Source organism: Hetaerina americana, unplaced genomic scaffold (assembly GCF_022747635.1).
Source record: "Hetaerina americana unplaced genomic scaffold, ioHetAmer1.1.p SCAF_20, whole genome shotgun sequence".
NCBI classification, from domain to species: Eukaryota; Metazoa; Arthropoda; class Insecta; order Odonata; family Calopterygidae; genus Hetaerina; species Hetaerina americana.
Genome location: NW_027286764.1, coordinates 8,548,592 through 8,575,916, shown reverse-complemented (window position 1 = coordinate 8,575,916; position 27,325 = coordinate 8,548,592). Strand labels below are relative to the sequence as shown.

The following is a 27,325-nucleotide window of genomic DNA, read 5'->3' as shown; positions in this document are numbered from 1 at the left end:
GTCTAAACCGTACATACACAGTTTCGTGGGGGTATCCATACGATACATTTGTATGGATACCCCGGATAACCCCATCAGTTTAGAGACGATTGTAGTCTCTTTCTATTCCAATTCCCTTAATACCATTTATATATCGCAATCAATTATTTCTTGACATAGGGTATTCTTACCTATTTATACTCTTTTCAAATGCCTAAACTTGCTGGTCTTTATCTTTACCATTTTAATTATTTATATTCTTTCAAACTTCTAGACTTCTAGAACCTTTTTTAGGTTTCTTAATTAATATTCCTGATTTATGATTGATGGTGTTCATCACGGATTTATCCTTCCTACTTGCTGAGAGCGCTTTAAAATCTCTGTTCAAAGCAACAACTCCACGCTTGCCGAATTAACTTTGATATTTCCTTTTACTTTATCTTTCCCCACTCTTCTTTCTCCCCATTGGTTTCCCGCCTCAGTTTATGATTCATATCCTTGTGCCTTCCACTAAATTCTGTGCCAGTATATTTCCATTTCCTTCTCTCGTTTATCTTTCTAATCACCTTTTCTCTAACCCCTGGTTTCCATGTTATTTCCAGGAATCGATTTCCTTTTTCTTATCGTCCCATAAAATACTTGCATATTACATTTTATCAACCGTCTTCCATGCTTTATTCTCTTAAATCTAACGATACGCATCATTAGTATTGAACTTTGACCTGAATATTATTCCAATAATACAGACACCTTCATCTACAAATTCCTTCAGGTATCATAAAGAAGCGTGAAGAAGCTTAATTTTTCACCACATCTGCTTGCTTTAAACATTTTAGACTCTTTCGCTTGAGTTAACTCAGAATTATGTTTAAATAAGTCAAAACACTAACACACACACGAAAACACACACCAAAGAAATGTTAGAGCATATCAGTGACAACGTTGATATCTTATGATAAGGTCTCAATTTCATATCAAGGCAGTCATTTTTTTATTATCTCTAGTTAATATTCCTGCGCAGAGATTTATGTTATTTTGCATTCTGCAGTTAGAGAAATGAAATCTTTTTTTCAACTCACTGTTGCCGCATTTCATATTATGCGCAAATATTCGCATTCATCATCATCAGGGCTTCGTAGTGGCGATGGCGGAAAACACTTTCGAGAATTTCCATTTTTCCGAAAAAGCACGCACGACGGAGTCGGAGGATAAAAACGTAATTTCGGGGCGTGTCCCGTATTTGCATTATTATTATTATTTTTTTTTAAGATGAAACTTGCTGCTCTGGGCTCACAAAACCGTAAAGTTTCGCGTGTGGGGCATCCGTAACAGGCCGCATTTAGGATTCACGGAGCTCAGGTCTTTCCTTTCATTTTCGCGATAACTATTGCGCGCGAGACATTAACAGTGAAACAGTTGTGGTGGGGGAGGGGGTTGAAGGGACCGGAAGAGGTGGCTGCGAACGAGGGTGGGTGGGTAAAGGAGGGAGGGAGGGAGTGGCACCGGGGGAGGCATTTCCTTATTTTAATAAGAAGAGCATTCCATTTCTGCCATCACGTGGGTGTGCCAGCCCCAACCACTTGGCGATTGTCTTATTTTTTTTTATTTTACGAGAGTCACACACCCCCACCCCAACCCCACCCTCGCCGCACGCCACCCGTAATGAAAACAAAGAAACGACGCGAAAAATAACTTTTTCAAGGCGCGATGCTCCATTTATTCACGGTCTGTTTAAAGTTTCACTCGAAGGGAAAGGGAATGGAGTTGATGGAAAATGAAGAAGGTACGTGGAGGGAGATTGGGGGAGTGAGCAGGTTGATTTGCCGCGCGAGCAGCGGGGGATGCACACACGTAGACGAGTGCATAGCGGTGGAATCGAGGTCAACACCGCCCCGTGTGAGAGATCCGAGATGAGAGTGATGAGAGGTGCCCTCCTACTCCTCGCCCAAAGCACCCCACTCCTCAACAATACTCAGTCCCGACGTCATGAAATCTTTCCCGCTTGTCCACCGCTGACCGCCTGCCGTTCCCACTCCCGCATCTCGTGTCCCTCCACGCCTTCTCGGCACCACTTTCCCTTTGGGGCACGTTTACGAGAGCAAATTGACTGTTACCCTACATATCAAACATTCTTCTACTTTTCCATCGACGGTTCACCATTATATAAGGTCTGTCCCAAAAGTAGTAGAGCTGAATCGATTAAAAACATTTATTGTCAGAATTGATACAATCACTCAAAAGTCTTTTAAGTTGCACGCTTCTGTGTCCACACTCCGCTGTATCCGAAATGCTGCCAAGCTCCCTCGTCACGGCTCTTCGTAACGCTTTCACCGAGTCGTGGTGACGTCCTTCCAACACTTACTTGAGGTGGGAGAAATGGAAGAGGTCTGGTGGGGCAACGTCAGGACTGAAAGGTGGCTGAGGCATGGTCGAGAAGCTTTCGGAAAATCCGCGTGCGAATTTCCTTTGGTTCGTCCGAGAGCTCTCGCGGCACCGACGTCGCGCACCCCTTTTTAGTGACCATTGTTTCGGTCAGAAGTCGATGCACATCACCATTAGGGATGCCAAGTTCTATCAAAAACTATACGGACGCTCAATCTGCGATCCCTGTCCAACAAAGCCTTTATTCACTCTCACAAGATCTTCGTACCTTTTTGAAGTCGAAGGGCTTCCTAAACATTCGGTATCTGCAATATCTTCTCTACATTATCCAAACAACTGGCGCCAAAAAAACCGATACACGAAGGGCGTTATTACCATAAGCTGTTTGAACACGACATGGGTCTCATTCCCGGTTTTTCCTAGATTCACGCACAATTTGATGGCGTAGCACTGTTCCAATAACCGGTTCATGACGGAGCGAAATGTGGTAAAGTAATAGAGGTTTTGTAAGCGAACGATCCACACTCCGCATAGGCTGTGAGCCGACTTTCACCACTCTCCAGCTTTTCCTGAGGCTCCTCTCCCTCGAACCCAGCCAGAGAAACCGCCGCCCGTCCGTCCGTGTATCCGGGAAAAATATAGTCCAACTACTTTTTGGACAGACCTTGTACGGAGTCTAATCCTTACGTTCATCAGAGGATTTTCAATGTTTTCGGATTTCCTCTTTTTTTCTAATTTAGAAATTATTTTTACCACCAATAATGTTCATACACAATTTCACAAGTCCTTAATTTTTAATTTGAAGAAGAACCCACATTTTAGATTTATGCTACGGTAGATATGCAGCAGAGGGCAGGCGCGGTGCACTTCGGCTGGATCAAAATTTTCAAGTGATTTACAAAGCCAAACCAACAAAAAGTCAATGATTAACTTGGGTAAAATAAATTTTCAATTGATTAAAACACTTAGCTGTACGTTATTTCATTATATAATGTGGTACAGGTTCAAATATTATGCCGATCATAATTTGTAAGTGTTAGAGAAAGTTGGCCTTGACCCGGGCATATTTTATTCGGGCATTCACTTTTCGTGTTCAAGAAAGAGGCTCTTCTTGGGTGAGTTAGGTGGAGGCGGTCATTTTGGTTGAAACTGTTTTACAAACTCTTCGAAAGTTGAGGTACAAGGAAATCCTTTTTTCACTCATTTTTCTTCGCGTGTTCCGTCTCAAACATGTTGTGTCCTGAAAGGTTGAAGTCATCCATATCTAATTATTTATGGAACTTTATGTTCTTGGATTGTATTCTACTGATTCAGTCTCCATTTCGTGGAAGTACTTATTCCATACTTTAAGACTTGGTACTTTTCCGCAGTCGGTGGAAAAGTACAAAGTCTTTTAATATGGATTCCTGGATTGGGCCAACACATCGCCCTTCTATCGCAGTTTTCACGAACCCGTTACATCTCTTCTCTTCATTGTGGAAGAGGGTTGGATTATATGTGAGGATAAAAGTGTTAAAGTTATCAGAAAAGGTCAAGTTCACCGAGGAAAGGTTCGTGAAATCAGGTGACCAAAATTAAACAGAGCAATTATAGTCGAATTTTCTGCTTAACAGAGGCTCTTATCAAAACCACTCACCGTTTCCATCCTGAGTACTGTTAATACAAGGCGAGGGAAATAATGAGTACCTAAGTACCCCGAAGAATCACTGTGAAATCCTTCGGTTACACGTACAATTTGTTACTAAACATTTTATCATACATACTAACCCGTACAATTGCACATCGTACAACCCTTGCACTAGCATGTAACATTTAACAACCGAGGATATTGTTATTAGCATGCAACATGTCGAAATGATCCCTCGGTGGGCCTCAAGGTTTTACGATGAGGTGCCAAAGGACATTTATCAATTAGTTAAAATTAATAAATTCTGTGTAAGATGGTAATACCAATATTTACAGTGCTTTAAATTTTGTATTCTTCATTTTTTTGTCGCCCACAGTGTCACCTGGCACCGCTGAGTACACGGATAGAAGGGAGGAAGAGTTCCAAAAGGCAAAAGAAGAAGGAAAAGGGAAGGGAAGAAGGCATCGAGACGAGGAAGTGAACGCGGAGAAAACCAAGGAGAGAGAGAGGACTTCAAGTGAAGGGCAGTGTCGCCGCTCTTCTCTCGTGGGGTGGGAAGGAGAGGTTGATGAACTGAGAAAGGGTGTTGCGAACACAGGGGAGAAAGCAAGGGAAAACAGAGGAAGATAAAAAGCAAACCGTGGAGAGAGAGAGGGAAAAGGAAGTGGGCCGAGATAATAAAGGCGGAGAGAGCAATAACAGTTATATCAAAGCTACAGGGACAACAACGCCAGGAGTACATCCACGGGGGAGAGAGAGACAGAGAGGGTTTCCTGGAGACGAAAGCTGGGAAAAAGGGAAGGAAGGAAGGAGGGGTATCATATAATATATAGGACGGAATAAAAGGGGGGATTTAAGCCCGTATTGTCGTGAAAAGGGAGGAGAGGAAGCGAGAGGGAGGAAGACGTCGAGGAGGGAAGAGAGACAAGAGGGGAGAGCTGTTTACTTTGAGAGGATTCCGTGGAGCTGGTTGTGTGGCGACCATGAAAAGGCCCGGTGGGATCTTGACGACTCCTCGTCACCTCATCGTCCTGCTCGCCCTGTTGCAAGGTGAGTCGCCCCAAAAGTTACGACAAGATGGGAGGGGTTCGTTGGGGGAGGAGGGGGGTGGACAGTGAGGGGGCGGAGGCCAAAAATGGATCAAAAGCCGAGTAAGCAAGCGCCTGCCTTCATGCACGGCGCGCCTTTTCTCCCTTTTTGTTTTCGTTTTTCACTTGGAAAAATCTAGGCAACTTTAATTTGCAGATGCCCCGCCCCCCTTTGTGGAGTGTGATCAATCTGTTCCCTAAACCCAATTCAGTGTTAACAGTAATCTTATTTTGTGGAGGGAACTATGCTAACCAACTTTTGAACCAATAAACTTATCATCTCGCTAGTTCACCTTATCTCGACATCCAGATAAATACAAGAAACTTATATTGATCGTCTTCACTTGTGTCATCGGAATTAAGACATGTCGCCATTAGGATAATTGCAATGTCAAGATTTCAACGGTAATAATTCTCTTTGCAGCTTGTGCCTTGTAGGTTTTCAAACACGTATTGACCCTCTCAAATATATTTGCTTTAGCTTAAATAATTTAAGAGATTTATGGTAGAAAAATGACAATATTGGTATCCCACTTAGTGTTTCGTGGAAGTAACAACATTAAGTAAAATTGACAATAAAGTGGAGAATAAACAACAAAACTAATTGATGGAATCAACAAGATTAAAACTTTTCTTTCTGTAATATATAAGTTTTACAAAGCCAAGTATTCAATTACCGAATTAATTAGTATATTATGCTTTAACTCAGGTGAAATATTTTCATTACAAACACTTTTTATTTATAAACTAGAAGTATTTACGTCTTGATTTAAATGCATTGGTAACCTTGATGAATTCATAATCAGCTAGTCTAACAAAATATACATTTTAATACAAAGATATCAATTTTAATTCAGCTTGACAAAATATCTTTTAGGCTCTTTTACCGATGAATTGTGTCATGATAAATTCATGACCATGGTTTTCGGATAATGTACAGGAAGCCCTAGTGGAAATCCTAAATCACCGTGCCATTTCAACAATTCTAATGCAAATGGTTTATCTTGATATTTTCATTTACTAGTTTCCCGAAGCATGGTCAAATTGACCTCGTACCGAAATTCACACTTCTGGCCGTGCGTTATGAGTCTAAACATTTTCATTATTTGGTCTCTTCCATTGTATTTCTGAGGGCATACTGGTTGCAAAGAAGAGAGTGGTCTGATAACTCCAGGCAAAATTAAAAATTACTTAATTTATCGGAAAAAAAACAATTTTTACTTCAACATTTTCTCCTTTTAACCTTCTGTGTTTCCTCCAACGCCGTTCCACTTTTTGGATTCCTTATAAATAATGAAACAGTTTCTACTCTGCAAAATAGGCATTTGTTCTCGCAACCACCACCTCTCTTGGATAAAATGTCCTCCTTACCAGTCGTCTGTAAATATTGAAAAACAGGCAATAGTCCAAGAAAGAGAAGTCTAGAGGAGAAAGGGGATGGAAGACGAGTTGGAATCGTATATCCAAGAATTTCGCTGAAAAAATAGCAGAATCAAGAGCTGATGCGTTTTCTAAATAGAAAAAAAAACATTTTTTGTAAACATTCTGAATATTTTCTTACGTTTCGTTCTCGAAATTCTCTATCAATGATCTACCGTATATATCTCCAACAGCTAGACACGTATTCAAATTATTAATAAGGAATATTTCTTGCGAACCGCAAAAACTCCCTCAGTCTGACCCAGCTGAAGGTAGAGTCTATGCCCTCTTCAGTGCAGACTCCCCGGGGGAAACTTATTATTTTGGACTTTTCCTTTATTTCAAGTGTGTTATGATGAATCCATGATTATTCCACTGCAACAGAACGACTCTTAAAATTCTTTGGGACTGAAACAGCTACACGCCGACCTTGGAATATGACCCATGATTTCGTTTTTGGTCAAGTGGTGAAAACCGTGCCACCAATATTGCGGACAGAATCCTAAATGCACAAATATTAATGTATGTACTAATATTTATGCAAAAGTGACCAATTATTCGACATGTCTACAATATTTGCAACTAATTATGCATCATCATATTACGGATTTCATTGATGATTTCTGATTTAATACTTCACCAGTGAGTGAGCCCAATACGTTTAGAGTAACTTTTGCAACTCCGCTTATGGCAACTCCGAAAAATTTGACTTGGACTGCTTTTAATGAAATAATATTTGATCAGCTCACGAAATTCTCGCTCATCCCCTTTTCGGAAATTCCTTGACTTCAATAGCGTTCAAACTAACGCTAAATGTAGAGTGAAAAACCAATCAGGCATGATCAAAGTTCACCCAAAAAATGCGACTAACTAAAATTAATATGGTACGCAACATTGGTGCAGCCTGTCTGAAAATTCACGGATTGTTCAGATTACCCTATCATAAGGATGTGTCTCCAGGTTAAAAACTTTCTTTTCCTGGTGAAGAATGCGCGTAAGAAAACGATATTCTGTTTTTGCCATCTTGTTATTAATTTTTATCATTATTAAACCGAGTTGCCAAATATTTAACAAAAAATATTTTGAAAAAATAATATCATGTGTCGTAGATTTGGAAAAAGCTTTTAATAGAGTTACTTGGGTAGAATTACTAATAATACTGCAGAAAATACTAGTTTAACCAGGAAAGATCCAACTGCAATGGAAAGAACATAAGCTTGGGCATAGAAAGAGAACATGAAGTAGATGAAGATAGCTCCAGAAAGCCCAGGCGCACTCGACGGTCAGGGATGAAAGCATTATGGAAGGTGAAATCAAATAAGGCTCGGTGATTAGAGAAATGATCTACAAAACTACTTAAAGGCGTAGAAAACTGTGAGAGACAAAGTTTTTATGGAATTATTCAAAGCGTTTAAGAGAAAGGAATCTGTCCGAAAGACTTGGTGAGATCAGTGTTGGTTCCAATTGCGAAAAAAATTAAAGTCTAGATCATGTGAGGACTACCGAACAATACGTTTGATATCCCACGCAGCTAAAGTTATTCTCGGGCTCATCAACAAAATGATTGAGAGTAGGGCAAATGATTACTCAGGGGATGATCAGTTTGGGTGTAGGAAGGGGAGAGGTACGCGTGATGCCATTGCAGTAATGATTAATCAAGAAGAATACAGATGCAGGATACAGCAATTAATCAGGAGGAATACAGAATGCAACCCAGGAGGTATTTGCCTGTTTTGTAGATTTCGAAAAAGCGTTTGATAGAGTGAATTGGGAAAAACTATTGAGTATATTGAAGAAAATAGGAATAGATTGGAAAGACAGTAGGCTGATCCGCAACCTGTACATGTCTCAGACTGCTCAGGTGCGAGTGGGGAACGGGAAGCCCAGATGGGCAGTGTTAAGAAGAGGTGTAAGGCAGAGTTGCCCATTATCACCGTTGCTGTTCAACCTGTATGCAGAGGAAATGATCAAAGATGCATGGGAAGAACTGGAGGGAGGAATGAACGTGGGCGGGGGATTCGTAAAATCATTTAGGTTTGCTGATGACCAAGCTTTAGTTTGTCAGTCAGCCAAGGGGTTGCAAGCAATGCTTAGTGAATTGGAAATTCAGTGTGACCGGTATGGGATGAGAATCAATATTAATAAAACAAAGGTTATGCGGTTTTCCTGAATGAGAAAAGCTTTGTTTAGTGTTAATTTAGGAGGGCAAAAACCAAAGCAGATGGAACAGTTTTACATGTCTCGGAAGTGTTTTGGATCAAAATGGTCAAAGTAGTAGGGAAATAGGTAATGCACTCCGTTAGGCAAAGATGCTTTCGCAAGGATGGGGGAATTGATGACGGGGACATTGAGTAAGGATGTTAAGAAAAGGCTCGTCAAAACTTTGGTATGGAGCGTAGTTATATACGGTGCGAAAAAATGGTACGTGGGTAAATTAGGTAGGTACATGAGTATCGATTAATTTTCGTCTATTTATCAGTTTAAATTTAATATAATTTCAAAGAACCTTTTAATAATTTTAGCACTAAAATGAGATCATCATTCTTATAATCTTCTTTAATGGAGCAAGGAATATTAGACGCTGTAATTCCCGAATAAATTAAGCAATCGCGGGAAAGTTTGCGCACCAAGAGAGAAACTTTTCATCAAAAATACATTCTGAGTAAATGATGGAAGAAATACAGTAATGGAATGTGAGATAAAATTGGAATTATATTAGATTTAGGACCATCAAATTTAGATAAACCCTACCTGAAGAAGGATTAAAATCAGAAGTTTATTACATCTCCAGTCACGACCTAATCCCAGAGTTTTTAGGTTACCATACTTTCATGAGGTCTCACGCATGAAAAATACACTTGAATTTCAAATGGAAATTCTAATATTGGAATCCTAGATATATCATACCACTAAACCTAACAACCACGTATCCTCCAGAATGGGCCATTTAGAATTTCGAAGCAATCGGAATGGGCTGGGATTACCACTCGACTAATTAACATTGAATATGACATGCTAATTATTATTTCCAGAAATCATATTTATTGAAAATTGAATTGCATGACGGTTGGAAGCGGGCGCGACTAGATGTCAGAAAATGATTCCGTGAGCTTAATGCGCCAACGGTTTTACGAAATGTTAACGGGGAATATTTATGATTATTTACAATAACGCGCTGCGGATCACTGAATTGATAATTAAATCAAACTCGTCTTCATCAAATTTCCGATCATTGCATTCTCTTTCTCGTCTGATAAATAAATTTATTGAAAACATGGTGAATAATCAATCTTCGATAACAAACACCCAATTTTGGATGAGATTAGCTATTGCTCAATTGAAATAGATCCACTTAGTTTGAGCGTTTTTTGTTTTTTAGAGGTTTCTTTCAACGAGGAAACTCATCGCCATTATTTTAAACGTTTTCCGAGCTTATTTATCTCATCGATTCATCTTATATCGCAGTTAGCGCGCCCATGACTGCTGCGGCAAATGACCGCAAACGATATTTATATACTGTCTGCATAGATAGTGATGTTAACATTAAAAAAAGCGCTCTTAAGTGATTTGAGTGCAATTCAAGAAAGTCACTAAACCAAAACTTTACAGTTTGGTATCCAGTAAGAATTGCTTTTATTATGCAAATGGGTCAGTGTGGCTTTCTTCGGAGTTCAACTCATTCCTTCATTTTACATGTGTAACAGGTAACTCATATCCAAGTTACATGGACGATACAATCTCTGTGAGTTCATAAGGTACGGAAAAACATGCGATTAACAGAAGTAATGATTCAATGCTAACGAATCTCACTCTAAATGTCTGCTTTATAGATTTACGTACACGCGCGCGTAGGTACACAGACACGCGCTAACACGAGCGCTCGCATATATTATTATAGTTCTACCGATAAATGTAGGTTTTGGATGGAATAAGCCCCATTTTATTGAGAAACAAAATATTTACCTGACTTTACGACCAAAAAAACCCACACCTTAACATCCGAAACTAGGTTTCGGATGGACCCAATCAACCCAAAAATTCTCTTAACTAAACACAACCCCACATCCCTCTCTACAACAATGCCCCTCTTCATTTCTGTGGACTTCCTTCCTCCCTTTGTTTCGTCCAACATTCCTATCCCATTCCTGGCCTTTCCTCGTATGCATAACATTTCTTTCTCTATCTCAGTCTTCAACATCCCACTGCCAATGAAAACTCCCGAAAGTCATCTTTCCTGCGTCCTTTTGACATCCCTCCTCTCCTCTCTGACCATAACTATCACCTCCTCATTTGTTTTCCTCTCTGTCCACTTCACCTTCCCCATCCTCTTCCACACCCAAATTTCAAAAGCCTCCAACCTACGTTTACCATCCTGCTTCAGTGACCATGTTCCCGCGCCGTAGATAACCACCCCTCACATAGAAGTTTTAACGAGCATTTTCTGAACATCCATGCTCAACGTCCCCGTCGACAATATCCTCCTGCTTCTGCAAGCTTCTTAGCCACACGCAATTTTCCGTATTGTGTCCCTACTACTTTAACCACTTTGGCCCAAAATGTAAGGCCATTGTGGTCCAGAGCACTTCCTATATATGTAAACAGTTCTGTCAGCTCTAGTATTCATACTCTTATGTTGATATTGAATTCAGCTTTCCTCTTTATAGAAAACCCACTCTAATAGAAACAAAACTAAACATCCCCTATATTATCACTTGCCCCCTCTTCAATGCTTAGCACCATCTCAGTTGTATTTGATATTGACTTTATTGTGCCATGGTCCTCACAAACGACTGGCTTTTCCATTTACGCTTGGAAACTAAACTTACGATTAAACCAAAGCTTCCGGCTGAATTCTTTCTTCATAAATGCTACAATGTAGTCCGCAAAACACTCTTCGCTGCACGATCAATTTTATTTTTGAATTGCAAATAAAACATTAATACTGAACTCCCTCCTCTGCAATACAAGTCAGTTTATCAGTTTTTTAACAATATCAGTTTTACATATAGAGCCAAATTATTCATAAAAAAATAATTGTTATTTCAATCCAGATCTCTTTGTGATTGCAAATGAAGATCGATAATTATTATTATTTTTAAGTAATCTACAGATTAAGGTAGGTTTTTGGATGGAAAAAACAACCAATTAAACATTTTGTTACTCCTAATAAAACACAATCTAGCATTCTACTCTACCACAAGTCCTTCTTCCACTTTGAGTACTTCCTTCCTCTCATCTTTCCTTAGTGAATACGTATAATGATAATATGACTATAATTGTGGACCTTTGATATTACCCGATAAATAGCAAAGGGCTGCGTTATTGGCGAATTAAGTTCATTTGGAAGCACGGCGGTTCGTCCACACTTTTTCGTCCCCCCGACTCCCCTTCAGCCTAGTCCTCCGTAGTACGCGTAGGCCGGTCTATGCTGCACCTAATCGTGGCAGCATTAGCCGAAGCGCGTGGAACCTTGAAACAAAATGGAGAAAAGTGCAATCGAGCATCATTCACTTCGTATCCCTTCGGGCAACCTGACCTCACCTCACAGCCCTCCCTCCAATCATCTCCCCCAACCAGAGTTGATTCTTTCTTCTATTCCCAGCATCCCTCCCCCCACCAGCCCCTTCACCAATCCCACGGGAAAAACAACCCGCCAGCAATTCTCCAGGAATCCCTTCAACGGCACCCCCTCCCCTTCCCCCACCCCCATCCGCGCCTGACAAGATTAAGGGCCGCCAACGCCTCTCGCCCGCGCGCAGATAAAAGGCGGGCCACCGCGTCCCTTTATTTGATTTCCGCGTTTTTGGCGAAAGTTGATTACGAGCGGAGGAACCATTCCCCAGCAGGCGGGAGGCATGGGGTGGGAGGGGGGGCGTTTGGGTTGCTCTGTTTCAGGCCACTCTACGACCTCTCCCACCACCTTCCATCGCTTATCTGCGCGTGTTGGGCGGGCGATGAATGAAAGTGCCCGTTCGAATGAAGGATACGGGAGGGAGTCTGAAGGGGGAGAGAGATGAGTTGGAGGAGACGGGGTGAAGAAGGGAGGGAGGGATTGCACAGGAAGTGAGAAGGGAGATAATATCCGTCCCCGACGAACTTCCACGCGCGACCGGCAGGGGGAAGAGTCCCCCATCTCACAATCCTCTCGGGAGGAGCAACAATGATGATTACGAAAACCATGACACAAAAAGTAAACCACACCGACATTTCATTCATCTTCCCATCCCTCTATTTCACGTCCTTGCTTGGTTGATATTTTAATTTTGAAAAGTTAAGCCTTTTTAATGATCTCACACACTTTTGGTTTTCTTGGAGGGGTGAGTCTCCTTTGGATGCTGGATGAAATCTGAGGAAATGGTTGCGTTTGCGTAAATAGGGTCATTCAATGCCACCGTCATCGCATTTAACCCCTACTTTTGGCTCCTCCGTGATTGCGTTGGCCGTTTCGTGCTCGGCCGAACGACTTGTGAAATGACAGGCATATTAAACACATATTAGCAGTGAAAGCGAGTTCCTTTTCCTAGATTTCATAAAGTCACGCGGACTTAAACCCGGACTGTCCGGTAACACGTCCAGTGATCCACCCTCTAAGTTCCCAGGACCCGTCAAAAGGAAAATATCTGCCATAGGGAAGTATTGGTCACTAGTTTGAGTATAGCATAGTCTTTTTCGACTCAATAGGCATTATCCACGAAGAATTTGTGCTTCAGGGGCAGACAATGAACTGCAAGTTTTACGTGAAAGTACTTTTAACACTGCGGAAGAGTTTACAACGCGCCAGTAAGGAGATATTTGCCCACTGCACCACGGTAATGTGTCCTAGTCCAACACCGCCAACCGAGTACCTGGCCAAGCCAAAGGTGGAAATGGTGCCCCAGTCACACTACAGCCCCATTATAGCACCGCCGGACGTTTTGCGCTCCCTAGAATGAAAAGGAGCTTGAAAGGCAACCATTTTGAAACGCTCGATTACGTCATACAGGAAGAACAATGGAGCCCCAGCATGAAGCACAACGTACCTCAGATTTGCGTCGAGTCAAGTTGCTGAAAAATTTCACGCACGTTGAAATATGAACGGGAATTTCAATACGCTGAGCTGAATTCATAGTTTTTTTTCATTTACGAATATCCTCTTCGAATAAAAAAAAACTAAATCTATCAATATTAATTCTTCAAAGTTAATATATGCATGAATAGCTTCAACTGAGAAAGGAGCAGTATCAATAGACAATATTATCCAACTTCGAAGTCAATTTAACTCCTACCTAGAGAAAATCCAAGACATTTTTATATTAAAACTAAAACGTGGTGATTTTTAATTACCCCGGTGAGAAAGGTAAGAATATAGGTTTTCATGCATGGTGCCAAATCATTTAATGTAGGTGGAGGATTCATAAATAAATATATGTAAATGAGAACATTCGTGTTAAAACAAAATTATTGTAATCTTAACTGGTTATTGCATAATCCACAGCATATAAGCCATATAATAGAAATAACAGCTAACACTTAACCATATTGTTCAAAAATTGTTATAATTTCAAATATCAGCAAATTAACAAACATTTCCCGAATAATACGCATGAAGTAATGAACTTATTTCATTATTAACCCGAAAGCTACAACCTTGAGGAACATGTTCACGGCGAAGTGGCAACACAGTCGCTTAGAGGAAGCCGACCTATTGCTTTAATCCCCTCGCCAATTACACGCGAGGCCCACGGCTCATTTAAAGCCGCCTCATCCTCAAGAACTTCCGGGTGTAACTGCTTATTATTCAGTCTCTTTGTCCATGGCTTGCCAACGTTTCAGCAAACGTTTTTATTGCTCACCTCCGTTGCAAACAGAATGAAAGGCAATCAAAATTTCATCCTGTATCTCAGAGCCACAGCCACCAAGGGAGTATTTCCGAGTTTCTCTCGACATTTTAAAAATGTATTCCGTTTCCCACACCGAAGCCATTTGAGAGATCCGACGTATGCAGCGATGCAAATGATTGTTATTCCTCTTGAAGTGAAGTTTAAAAAAAATTCCAGTTTCTCCCCCTCATATTACTATCCTATTGTAAATCGTTGCAAATAATTACAGACATTTGACTGCTTCGGTCATAAAAGTCGGGCAAACAAGAAATCCAGCTTTGAAATTTTAACCGATGTAATTCACTCGTAGAGGGATCACTAGAAGTAGGGACTATTCAGAAATTAGAAACAGATTTAGCTGGGTTAAATTACTCTTGTGTGAATGAAGTACCAACCTAGCGTACATTTTTCTGGTAAAATCGAAATGAATTAAACACTTTTGGAATTATTAACATAAAAAGGGTCTTAATTAATGCCTTCACAACTATTATCACCATGGAGTTACACAGTCTTTTAAAAGAGGCCCAATGAATTGATCAGCTTTATTTGTTTGAACAACAAAAGTGATCAAATAAATAAAAAGAACTCAGAAGCGTACTCAAATATCATCAAATATTTAACTGACTATATGATAACATTTTTATGAAAATGAGATAGTATGTATATGGCAAAAGGGTGGATAAAATTATTTCTGAACATTATTTATGATATTGGTGACCATGTTAAATCCTGCCAAAATGTGTCCTTCAATAATAAAAATGCGTCAAATTCCCATTTCATTTTGAGGATATAATGATGAAAAAATTATAAATATTTTGATGAAACTATTACAATGGAGTCCAGATATTAAAATTATCTGTTAAAATAGCTCTTTAGAAAATCATGATTTTTAAAAGTAGGAATTAGGTTTGAAAGCAGTTTATGCATGTGTAATTTATAACCAGACACACAATTAAGTGGATTTACTCTATAAAACATCAACTGAAATAAAAACGTCATTTTTTACTGTTCAACATTTTCGGTGTCACTGATTTAGTATTGGAATACTGAATACAAGTACGAGATCGTGTGATATAAAAAAGAGTGCTCCTCTGACATTTTTGACGAATTATCAATTTGTATGGACTGTCTAAAACACACGAGGTTTCTCAAAAGTACTGCCAAAGGAATGAAATTTGAATCATGCCCACAATTGTCTCTTCGACATGATTCAAATGTCCACAAGTAATGAGGTTTCTAGCAACAACAGTTTAGTACTTATTCTTTAACCACAGACTAGTTATTCGCGTTATCGGCGACTTAAAAACGAATGGTGCCACATCGTGTGTTCTCTTTGATATTCAAGTATTTTCTAATCGTTTCCTTGCGCGAAAGAGCTAAATATTCCATCTCATGAATTAAACAACACGCTGCCTTAAGCTGTGTAAAGCACTTTCCAAAGAGGCTTTTTCTCTTCTTTTTATTGACGCGCACCACCCCTAAACGTATATGATTCAAGTTTCCATGAAGTTTGACCTAGCATGACTGACTTCGACGGCTCGATGACTACTGATGAATGACTTCAATTCTGCTGTTGTTCAATGAAGTGTGGTTTACTCAGAGCGGGTAACACATGAACCGAGAGTAGAAAAACTGCGCGGTATAAGTTAAAGTCATCCCAAAACTGCCAAGTCGTGCATGTTTAAGCACTGATCATCAAATTTGTGTCTCATTGCCGTTAAAATTATGAGGAAAGCTTTTTCATATGTCCCAAGTACGTCACAATTTCGAGAGAAACAAAAGTCGAAGTGCGGAGAGATCAGTTGCTCCATCCGCTCCCTTTCTCCATCGCCGCTCCCCCTGCCTTCCTCACCGCCTCCGATGCCCTCCCCCCAACTCCGGACTTCTCTCCCACCCCCTCCGCCTCCCCTCCTCCCGACCGACGCTCATTCTTTCCCCTTATCTCTTTTAATTTATCTCGCTTCTCTTCCCCACCCTCTCCACCCCGGCCATCACCATCCATCGTCTCAACCCCACCACCAACCTTCAGCCAGGAATACTCGACTCCCTCGTGCCTTCCCCGCCCCCCCCAACTCCTGCCCCCGAAGCCATCCATATCCCGCCTTCTCCCCCTCTCCCCCCTTTCCCCCCGTCGGCTGCTACGCCCACCTTAACCATCCATCCTTTCTCGCTTCCAGTCAAACTTCTCTCTGATCACGCTTCTTGATCCCACTACTGTCGTGGCAACCAATTCACCCAGGATGGCCTCTCTAATGAAAACTATAATGCACCCCAGAGTGATTAAATATTCCTGTTTGTGGTTTAAAATTGGAGAGGATAACGGCTATTATCAAAACTCAAAGGCTTTTGTTTGGATCATTAATTTACAATAAAATATGGACATCAGCTCGTTTTTTCCCCTGGATCTCTTGCGAAAGCAAAAGATGAGATATTTGCCGTCTGGTGCACACTCGCGCTTTCTTTAAAAAAACGTTTCCGGAAAATATTAAAAATACAAAACTTACTTACTTCATATTTAGGGATAAATTTCAATTACTCTAGTCACTAGAAGATTACGAAATTGAGGCAGCATGATAGAATAAGCCGGTGGGTGGTAAAACAAAATGACTAGAAAATATTACTGCTTCCATATACATTATATAAAGCGATATATATATATATATATATATATATATATATTAATATATAGGTCCGTCAAGACCTTCGGGAGGAGTTTAGCGCAGATATGTCGCAAATTTTCAGTGATAATGGTGTGCACTGTCATCTTAGTAATATCTCGATCTGAGATCATACGGACACTCAATGCGGGTCTGAATTAACAGAGTTTCAAGTGTATGCCAGGGAAAAAATTGTTACCGATACTTTTTATGCAAACCTTGTATGTAGATGAATTCATGTGAAATATTTTCTATTCTTAACCAACTGCGGGGAGCAAAAATCGATGGTCAACTTAGGAATCGATATTTTCATGGAATATTGCAATCCAGAGCATGACAGTCCCGCAAGAAGAATTGCGGAGCAGCTTATCGCTTAGAATTGCCTGGTGGACAAAGTAATTGTAATATGAGAACTAAACCGTAATTTTCGAAGTGTGGATCGCCTCCCAAGGAAAGAAACGTCATTAGTTCTCCTTTCGGGGCGAGGAGTTTCTCTCCTTCCTCGCCATGCTTGAAACCCTTTCCGATCGGAAAGCATGTTATCCTTCATGCCACGGCGTTGTACTAGATTGGACCGCATTGATCCTCCCACCATTAATCGTTACTTCACGTGGTCAATTACACCGAAATCATTCAATCCGCATTCACTTTGTACAATGAATGAACTGCATAATTCATCTTTTTCATTCCATTCGATTTTTTGCTTCCGATTATTGAATTATTCACCACACAAGCCGCTAGTTATTTCGTTGTTTTCGATCATAGGAGCTTTGAATGCCAAAGTCTTTTTCTTAGAAACGAAAATTTTTGTTCATTAGTTTTAAAGTTCAGGTAAAATGATCGGCCAATGCTATGCAATATTTTGTGGGACAAAGGGAAGAATGATAAGAATTGAGTCGCAATCAACATAAAGTCGATAGTGGTTTCCCTCAATCCACCCTTAGCAAATAAACAAGGAGAGATCTACGCCTGGAAGAACTCGATAACCACCTCCATCAATAAATTTGCACCTCATTAGCTGAACATTTAGAATGCACTTTAATGAACTGAATGGAAGGGAACGTTTCGTAAAAAAAATGCAAACCCGATAAAGCCTCGCTCAGGCCCTCAGCCGACGTTAATTACGCAATCTTTCTATCGAGTGGATCCGCTTCCACTTGATCAGAATACCTATTTCTCCCCGAGCTGCCTTGGCACGTAGCGGACTCCGTGGTGTTTTCCCCTTTCAAGGAAACAATGAACAACAAGAGCGACCAAGGAAGGCTTTAGCCAAGGACAAAGGACTGGCGAGGAAGGAAGGGAGGCGGGATAACTATAATCAGCGACACATTAATTTCTTTTACTGTCGCCGACGTGCTTAAAAACGTAAACGAGGGGGGGTGGGCATTAAAACGGCGCCAGAACCTCCGTCCCCCTCCTCCTGCCCCGTTTTCTTATCCCCGCCGACTTTTCCACTCAAATAAATTCAAGGCGCAAAAGGGGAAGGCCGTATCTCGCCTCCGCTTCGAGAACAATTGTCCCTTTTCCCTTTTTCATCGCTATCTTTTATTATGCTCTGTTGTTTGCGTAACGGAGCCCCGAGTGTGTCTTTTAATTATTATTCCCGTTATTGCCCTCGACTCCATCTTTCTTCCTCGCTCGGTCCCTCAGCAGGGCGTGGAGGGTGCGGCGACTAATTTCCCCCAAACTCACTCCCTTTCGCACCCCATTCCAGGAGGGGGGGGATGCGCCTCCGCATTGAAAAACACCGGGGGGGGAGGGGGAGGAGGGGTTGTCCGCCCCCAAAAAAACCTTCCACCGACGCACATCCCTCATGGCGCGCCGCCCGCCCGCCTCCGTCATTAACCGAGGCTGGAGTGTTATCCTTGAATTAGCGACCGACCAAAGTTTCCAAGAGGTCTCATCTCCAAGGGGACTTAATGTATCTCTCTCTTCGTGTTCGGGATTTGCAGTTCGTCTGCCATCGATGGGCAGTGGTTTGCTGTTAACATACGTCGGACGCAAAATAAAACCGAATGTTCATTTAAATGAAGACCGTATGTGATTCCTAAGAGGAAATATAGCTGCTCAAACTTATAATATCAAAACCCTCACATGTAAAATCATATTGAAAAAAGTTTGTTAAAAAAGGATCGATGACAATTTTTTCTGTACTTGTGGGTGAAGTGCTGAATTCAGACCGTGTTGGTTAAGTGTACTCATGATCGCATGATATTGTATTTATATTGATAAATGACAGTGCACACTAGCATAACTGAAAATTTGGCAATGCGAAATAACTGCGCTAAAGTCGTCCCAAAGGTCTTGAAGGACGACCAAGAGAGCAGAGTCGAGTTTCTGTCTGCTTGCGAAGACCTTCTGCAACGGCAACGCGACGATTCCCCAACCCCCTTACAGTCCCCTCTTGGCACCAGCAGATTATTTCCTATTCCAAAAAGGGATGTCCTCTCTCAAAGAACACCACCATGGGACCCTAAGTCAAACCAATTAGATATCTTGCATGCGTACCCTTAAGGACCTTCCGGAATCCGCCTACGGTACCAGGGAGCCTTCCGAATCGTTGAAAGGCCAAACATATTCCAGGAACATTCCAAAACATATTCCAGGAACCTACTCTACATCAGGTCCCTCTTCAGCTCTGAGTACTTTCTTCCTCCCTTCATCCCGTCCAACATCCCTATCCTATTCCTTCCCCTTCCTCGTTTGCCTAACACGCTCCCCTCTATCACAGTCTTCAACCTGCCATTGCCGATCAATTAGCCCTTCATCCATGTTGCTTGCCTCCATAGGATTTCTCCCAACAAACCCCTCTCCTCGCCCACCATGACTAGTACTTCCTCATTTGTTTTCTTCTCTGTCCATTTCACCTTCTTCAACCTTCTCCACACCCACATTTCAAAAGCCTCCAATCTACGTCTATCCTCCCGCTTCAGTGACCACGTTTTCGCGCCGCACAAAACTACGTTACATACCAAAGTTTCAACAAATATTCTCTTAATATCCTTTTCTCAACAGACTCAACGTCCCTTTCATCAACTCCCTCCTCCTTGTGAAAGCCTCTTTGCCTAGCGCAATTCTTCTCCTTACGTCCCTACTACTTTGACCATGTTGGTCCAAAACACTTCCGAGATACATAAACTGTTCTACCTGCTCTAGTTGTAGCCCTCCTATTTTAATGTGCTTAGCCTTTTTCTTTCTATAAAATCGCGTAACCTTTGTTTGATTAATATTGATTCTTATCTCATATCTATCGCAGTGAATTTCCAATTCACTCAGAAACGCTGCTTGGCTGATTGACAAATTAGATCTAGTTCATCAGTGAACCTAACTACTTTTACGAATTCCCCACCCACTTTTATTCCTACATCCAGTACTTCCCATGCCTCATTAGTTATTCCGTTCGCATATACGTTGAAAAGCAACGGTGATAATGGACAACCCTGCCTTACACCTCTTCCTAACACTGCCCAACCAGACTACCCGTTTCCCACCCGCACCTGAGCAGTCTGAGACATGTACAGGTTGCGGCTCAGCCTCCTGTCACTACAATATATTCCTATTTTCTGCTATATACTCATTAGATTTTCCCAATTCACTCTATCAAACGCCATTTCGAAATCTACGAAACAGGCAAATTCGTCCTGATTGTATTCTATATTTCTCTCGATTAATAATCTCATTACTGCAATGGCATCACGTATACCTCTCCCCTTCCTAAACCCAAACTGATCATCCCATAAGTAATCATTTGTCCTACTCTCTTTACTTTTGTTGATGATCCTGAGAGCAATTTAAGCTGCGTATGGCTCCTTTTTAAGTGGATTTTAATCAAAACGAATAGATAAATTGATGGAAATATTTTATGTCAACGTATCAAGTTTCGCAAATTAAACTGAATCCTTGCCTAGTTGTTCATTTACCTTGAAAAGCGCAGTACTACTCTCGATATCAATCATCGTTTACCTTTTAAAAGCTATACATATTGGATATTGACCATGCATCTTTCCAGGCGACTAAAATATTTTCTTCTTTTTCCAGGTAAGGTGATTTCATTCATCTTCCAAACTTCTATACTTTAAATCTATCAATGGTGAGTATTTACACAGTTATTTAAATTTCTTCAAACTCTAACGCCGTATTATGAAAGAAAGCTCTGAGTTCAAGTGCTAAGTCAGTAGGGTGGGTTATTGTGGGTACAGACTTACTTGGAAAACTCTGCATTATTTTCAGTCATGAGATCAGAACACTTATTTTGCCTCCATTTTGATACAAAATAATGAACTATTTCATGAGTTCGACCTAACAACTCTAATTTAGAAGAATTGTTTGCCTTCACGGTGGCTGGAGAATCGATTGTTCAGCTTCAATGAAGATTAGAGTGGTCGGACGTGATTAGAAGTGCGAATGACGAGTGAAAACTGTCTGACACGTGGGTCAAAAGGTTTTGCTTTTCATTATGCGTCCAATACGCATGAACAACGCGGGCAATACGAACTAAGGAGGCAAGAGAGGAGGTCCATAGACGGGGAACACCGCGCACGTACGTTCCCGGAGGCAGCATAGAACATTCCCGTCCTCTGGGTCCGTTTGGGGTGCCCCTCGCACACCAACGTGACACCCCCCCAAAAGGAAATCCCCTGCTCTCAGGGGCCCAAGGCTAGACGTCCTCCCGCCCGCCCCTCCCCGGGAGGTTGGTCGGCCACTTGCGAGAGTGACTGACCCCCTTAAGCCCGACGCCCCTGAGCCCCCCCTCTTGGGGGTGTATTACTTTGATCTCCGCGTGCTCATTGCGATGGACCTAATCGGCATTTGGTATTAATTAATGTTAGACCATTTATTTATTTTTCTCTTGCTTCCCCCCATGCTTCCCGAATGGCGAACTGTCTCCGCAATCACCGTCCGAATAAGGCCACTCACTAAATTCCAAAGAAACTGCGGGAGATGCCGCAACAGTAACTTTTAACGGAGTCATCCGCTAATGTGCATTTTAATGCAACAATTTCAGAGCGTAAAAATCATTCGCCTTGACTGGGACTCGAACCCAGATCCCTCAATATCCGGTCGAGTGCTTTAGCCACTTAAGCTACAATGCACATTAGCGGATGACTACGTTAAAAGTTACTGTTGCGGCATCTCCCGCAGTTTCTTTGGAATTTGTCAAAGGGAAAACACCATACGTGTTTAAAGTTGGCTTTAACCTCGTGGACAGTGGCGCCTCGCGCACGACTACGAATGCATGTGACATTGTATGTACGGTATTTCGTCATAACATCTAGTTCCTTTAAAAGCCCCAAAATTTCAGAGTTTAAGAGGACGCCTCGGTAGCTTAAGTGGCTAAAGCACTCGACCGGATATTGAGGGATCTGGGTTCGAGTCCCAGTCAAGGCGAATGATTTTTACGCTCTGAAATTGTTGCATTAAGGCCACTCACTGTTTTTTCCCGCCTATTCTTTTCCCCGCTTTGGTCACCTCCCGCACCTCGTCTGTCTGCGCCGTTCGGTTCTCCTTCAATCGTTTAACGCCTTCCTCGCTCCAATCAATATATTTCACTGATAACACTCCAAAACAATACCACGTTGATTTTCCTCCTATTCGATTCCTATTTCTCTCGCGATCTTTCTTGAATCAAAATAAATCACTCATTTCTTTAACCCATGGCTTTTGGTGAATGAAACCACTCCATGGAAAATTTCATTTTTATTCGGTGTAAAATCCTCCAAAAATAGAAATCAATGCCCAAATTCATGTTGCTATTAATATTGAGAGCTGGAATATCGTCAAGTGAACTCCATGACCCTTCACCGTATCCACCCCTTCCCTCCCTCTCCTCTTGCCATCACCTGTATCACGATCTCAGTGCAAGGCATACTTGACTCATCCATATCCTGAACTATCAACTTCATCTTTAGGTTTTTTCATTTTTTCAATAACTGTTGACAACTGGAACCTACATCACTTTTACATTTGATCGCATTGTCACCCTACATTGAGGTAGTTCTGCTTTTTTATTTTCTTATATTCAATGTCATCTTTCGGTGGAAAGAAACGCATGGCCTCCTCGCAATCGCGTACCATCGCACACCCTTCTTTACACCATTCTTCATTCAAGTCGACCTAATCGTTTCTTCGGAATAGATTGGCCTTCGTTTAATAATCACTTCTGAGGCGATTTCATGCATCCATCCGATTCCTTTCAAACTGAATCTGTACTGCTGCATCAGAATGATTGAGAATCTTATTTAATTATCTTTTTACTTGCTTTAATTCAAATTTACCTTAATTTCCTCTCTCTATGATCTCCTCTGCACAGGGCCATTCTCTATCCATTACATTTCCGTATTTAGTCTGCCCCTAGTAGATGCTTCGATATTTCACCTACTCCTACGGTCTACTCTCAAATATAACAATATGTTTCCTCAGTTCTCTTCCCGAGAGTGCATTAGTGCATTCTCGAAATCCACGCAGTTAATAAATATTGCTTCAGCTTGCTATAATTTATTTTCAAATTGTGCTCTAATCACCCTAATGACGCCACGAGTGTCCTTTTGCTTCCTGAACCCAAACTTTCCCGAATACTCCGGGACATGATTTATCCTCGTTTGCGTTACATCAATTTATGTAATTTTTCTAATTGTCTTCTGTGATTCAGTTTCTTCTGACAGCAATTTTAAAAATCTTAACCAAACACTCATTTATAACTTCAGTGGGCCCTTTTCAGTCTTAAACTGATGAACTATATCTTAAAAAATTATCGTCGTCAAGAATAAAATAAACAAGCCAAAGGCTATTTATCACCTTTTTCACTGACTTTCATTTTGAATTCCGGCGGGTGTGATATCAGTGATAATACTATTTGTGCATCCCCAGGACCTACTCCATTTGTGATGCTTTTTCCAAAATTATGTTTTGTTAAATTTCTGTTTCTGCTTCACTTGCACTCTGATAGCAATAACATGCCCCTGTTTCAATGCCACTATTGCGCCCCCAAAGGACATCAAGAGGATATCAACAATCTTGCCAAGTCTATAGCATTCCGCTAAATTATTGTGAGCACGACTTACGCGGAAAACGTGACGTCATTTCAGGGAGCTATTGCGTCAGGGAGAGCAAAAATGACAAGTGCGGTGAGTCTGGAGGAGGGGCGGGAGAAATGCGACCGTGGACAGCAAGGCGGTATTTATGAGTTGCGCCTAAATCCTGGGTTCTCAAGAATACATGTGGTGCAGCATATCAACGGTGTGGGAGGCGCGCGTTTGGGCGCCTCGCCTCAAGCGAGCGTCAGTCCCGACGTTCCCTCCTTCCCGAGACAATTCCTCCGCCCTGCGCATCTCCCCACTCCGTCTGTAGTCTCTCTCAGCCGGCCAGAAGAGAGAAAACGGACGACCTTCCCGGCCAACACCGGCATCGATCACTTCCAATTATATTTCAGAGCAAAATTAATACGTAATCCATGAAAAGAGAAAGGAAATACAGTGAAAAACAGGAGCAACCGATACTCTAAACATTCTTCAAAATTTTATGATACTCTGGGATCGAAAGATGCATTAAAATCTCGAGAGCCATATTGCTGCAGTTTTATGGCGCCGGATTTGCCTTTTGGCGCTGGCAAGTTTCCCGTGCAATAGGGTATATTCAAATCTAAGTCGACCGACTTCAAGGCATTTCAACCCGATGAAGAATAGGCTCAGCCGTGCAAGAAGGCTACGCCATGCCAAGAAGTCAACGCCCACAGTGGAGCGCCCATAGGTATGCAGCTTCAACACATGCAAAAACCAAAAACAGAACGTTAGAAATTTCATAAATTACAATACAAGCTATTCTAAAATGTGTATTTCACAGCCCATTGCAATTTATAGGAATATATACAGGTTACTCCGTTAAAACAGGTTACCTGTACTCCGTTAAAAGTTACTGCCACGGCATCTCCCGCAGTTTATTGGTATGTTAAAGGAACATATTCATCTTCATCTCGTGTGTAAGCACGCAGTTCACTTGAAGTTTTCATCCTATTTTGCGTTAAATGTTGTTTATCTTTGCTAATTTTTGGTTTAACCACTGTTTGGAATACATACCGATTTAATATTTTCTTCGCCATTTTCAATTTAAAAATTGCACCTCCATCCTTCGAGCCATCACGAGGACATGAGACAAGGGTGCGCTTTAACATTCCCGGGGAAAAGAAGACAGGTCTCAACTCACATTTCACGAGTGAGCATCAAGTCTTGTGCTGGAGACGTATATCGCTTTCCGGAGCAATCTTTGGAGAGCCGTCCATGAGCACACACTATGATTCCATTACTCAGTCCAAGATGGATATTCGATCCAGATGCATAACGGGAAAGTGGAAACTCAGCCTCCGACTCAGCTTTCAAAACACTCAATGACACTCGTCTCCTTTTTCTTCTCCAACGAAAACCAAAACAAAAATCCGAAAAAAGTAAGATCTCCACATTTTAGGGACCCCCGCCCCAACCCCCTGAATGCGCCCGCAATAAAAGCATGAAAATACTCCCCTCCCCGCTCGACTCCAGCCATTTCCATCCCCCTCATCTCTCTCCGCCTCAAATTCATTCCCTCCCTCGCATCCATCCCTTCCGATACACTATTCCGTCATTCCCTTTCAAGTTCCTCTCGTAGCATGTTTATTGGCCCACTCCACCCCTGTCCCCCTCCCTCCCTTCCTCCTCCGCCCCCCACCCAACCCCATAAAGGACGCCTCTTTCTATCCCTCTCGCCCCCTTCCCGCTTTGCTCCTTCCAATTGAATCAACTTCGTCTCGTAACTAACTTTCCGGGCTCTTTTCGGCCTTTTTGAAACCTTGAAACCTTTCTTTCATCCTTTCGTTGTATTTATTTATCTTCGCCGAGAAACACCCCTTCGAGAGCGAAGGCAAACATCCACCTTCCCGCCGCCGGAAAACGGGGATTCTTCTCCCAGTAAACGCCTCCCTTTGCGGAGGCGTTCGGAAGTGGCGTCTTCCGCACTCAGCCCTCGCTCAAACGCGTTAGGGGTGCACTGTTAATAGAGGTGAACCTAACGACTTGGTATTTGGTGTTGGATATCTCAATGCAGTTTATTGTCATATCGAATGTTTCGAAGACAGCTTGCATTAGAGCTTACTATACGTGTATTAAGAGAAAATCCACCAGAATCGTGAAAAATTGTAATAACTAGAAGACGAGTAGGACAGGTAGACTCATATCCATTACAAGGGTAGTGACCTCTTTCCCCCTATAAATAGTATTTTTAACGTATTAATGGAAAAATAAAAATGAAATATGGCTTCCGTCTGAGCTGAAATAACTAAAAGCACGATAAATATGGAAATAAACTAACGAGTCGGAACAACGAGAATATTTTTTGTATTTTTAGTACTCTACAAGCCACCGCTATGGTGTCTGGCAGGGAGTGAATACGCACCAGACTAATTGTCGCTCGAATATTTTTACCCCTACCGCAATCAGACAATGTTATTGTTTGTTATTATGTCCCTTAGCGTTCGTGGTAAAAATTACGTCTTTTATCTATCCGTTCCTTATTTGATCTCCCTAATTAAATCGATATAATCTCTACTACCGTAGTTCGATGGAGTTAATAACATATTTTTTACACCATTGATAAAGAGACATCCTTTCAATGCATGCAAGAGATTTAATCTGTAATTTAACCTTTGAATGATTGTGCTGAGTGTTGGAGTATTGTATTTTTCCTTCGAATGAAGGTGTACACCATTCGAAAAAATTTTCCGAGAGAAATATGCAATAAAAATGACGGCATCTCGTCATTGGTGGTCGCCAATCCAAAAGATAAGGCATACAAAAGAGGTTCAATTGGAACGCTTTTTGGACTGATCGTCCGTGCTTTTAGGGAAAATAATACTTCTGAGGTAGGCATCTAATTGGTTTCCCTAATATGTAAAGTTTTCCATTTAAATTCAAAATTATAATTTGGTTCTAGCACATTAAACGCTTAAACCGTACTCTCCAGGAAGCGTTTTACGAAACGTTCAGTGGGCCAAAGCTTTTTGGAGGAACCAAAATAATCTAAAGAGTCAATACATGCGTCTTGAAATTTTTAATGTACGTGAAAAAGTAAATGGTTTCGGACATTATTTTGTTAGTCATTATTTTTTAAGAAACGTAGTGAAAGAAGAGCAAACGGGTACATGCTTAGTAAGATCGCGATGCACTAAATGCAAATGCACCAAACAAATATCGCATGGGGCATCGACACGGTTCCGCACTTGATGTTTTCATTACTAATATATTGGTGGAGCTGCATCGGAAACGTTCGCTCGCCAGAGCGGCGGACATT

The 27,325-nt window shown here is 41.4% G+C and overlaps 1 protein-coding gene across 1 annotated transcript in view; it reads left to right on the top strand.

Annotated features, from left to right (window-relative positions):
* The window catches only part of LOC139688573 (uncharacterized), a 490,329-nt gene that overhangs the window by 233,979 nt on the left and 229,025 nt on the right, over nucleotides 1–27,325 (top strand). Inside the window, exon 3 of the mRNA XM_071586126.1 lies at nucleotides 4,365–5,038. Coding sequence (XP_071442227.1) covers nucleotides 4,972–5,038 — 67 coding nt within the window. The 5' untranslated portion in view covers nucleotides 4,365–4,971. The remainder of the gene's footprint in view (nucleotides 1–4,364; nucleotides 5,039–27,325) is intronic.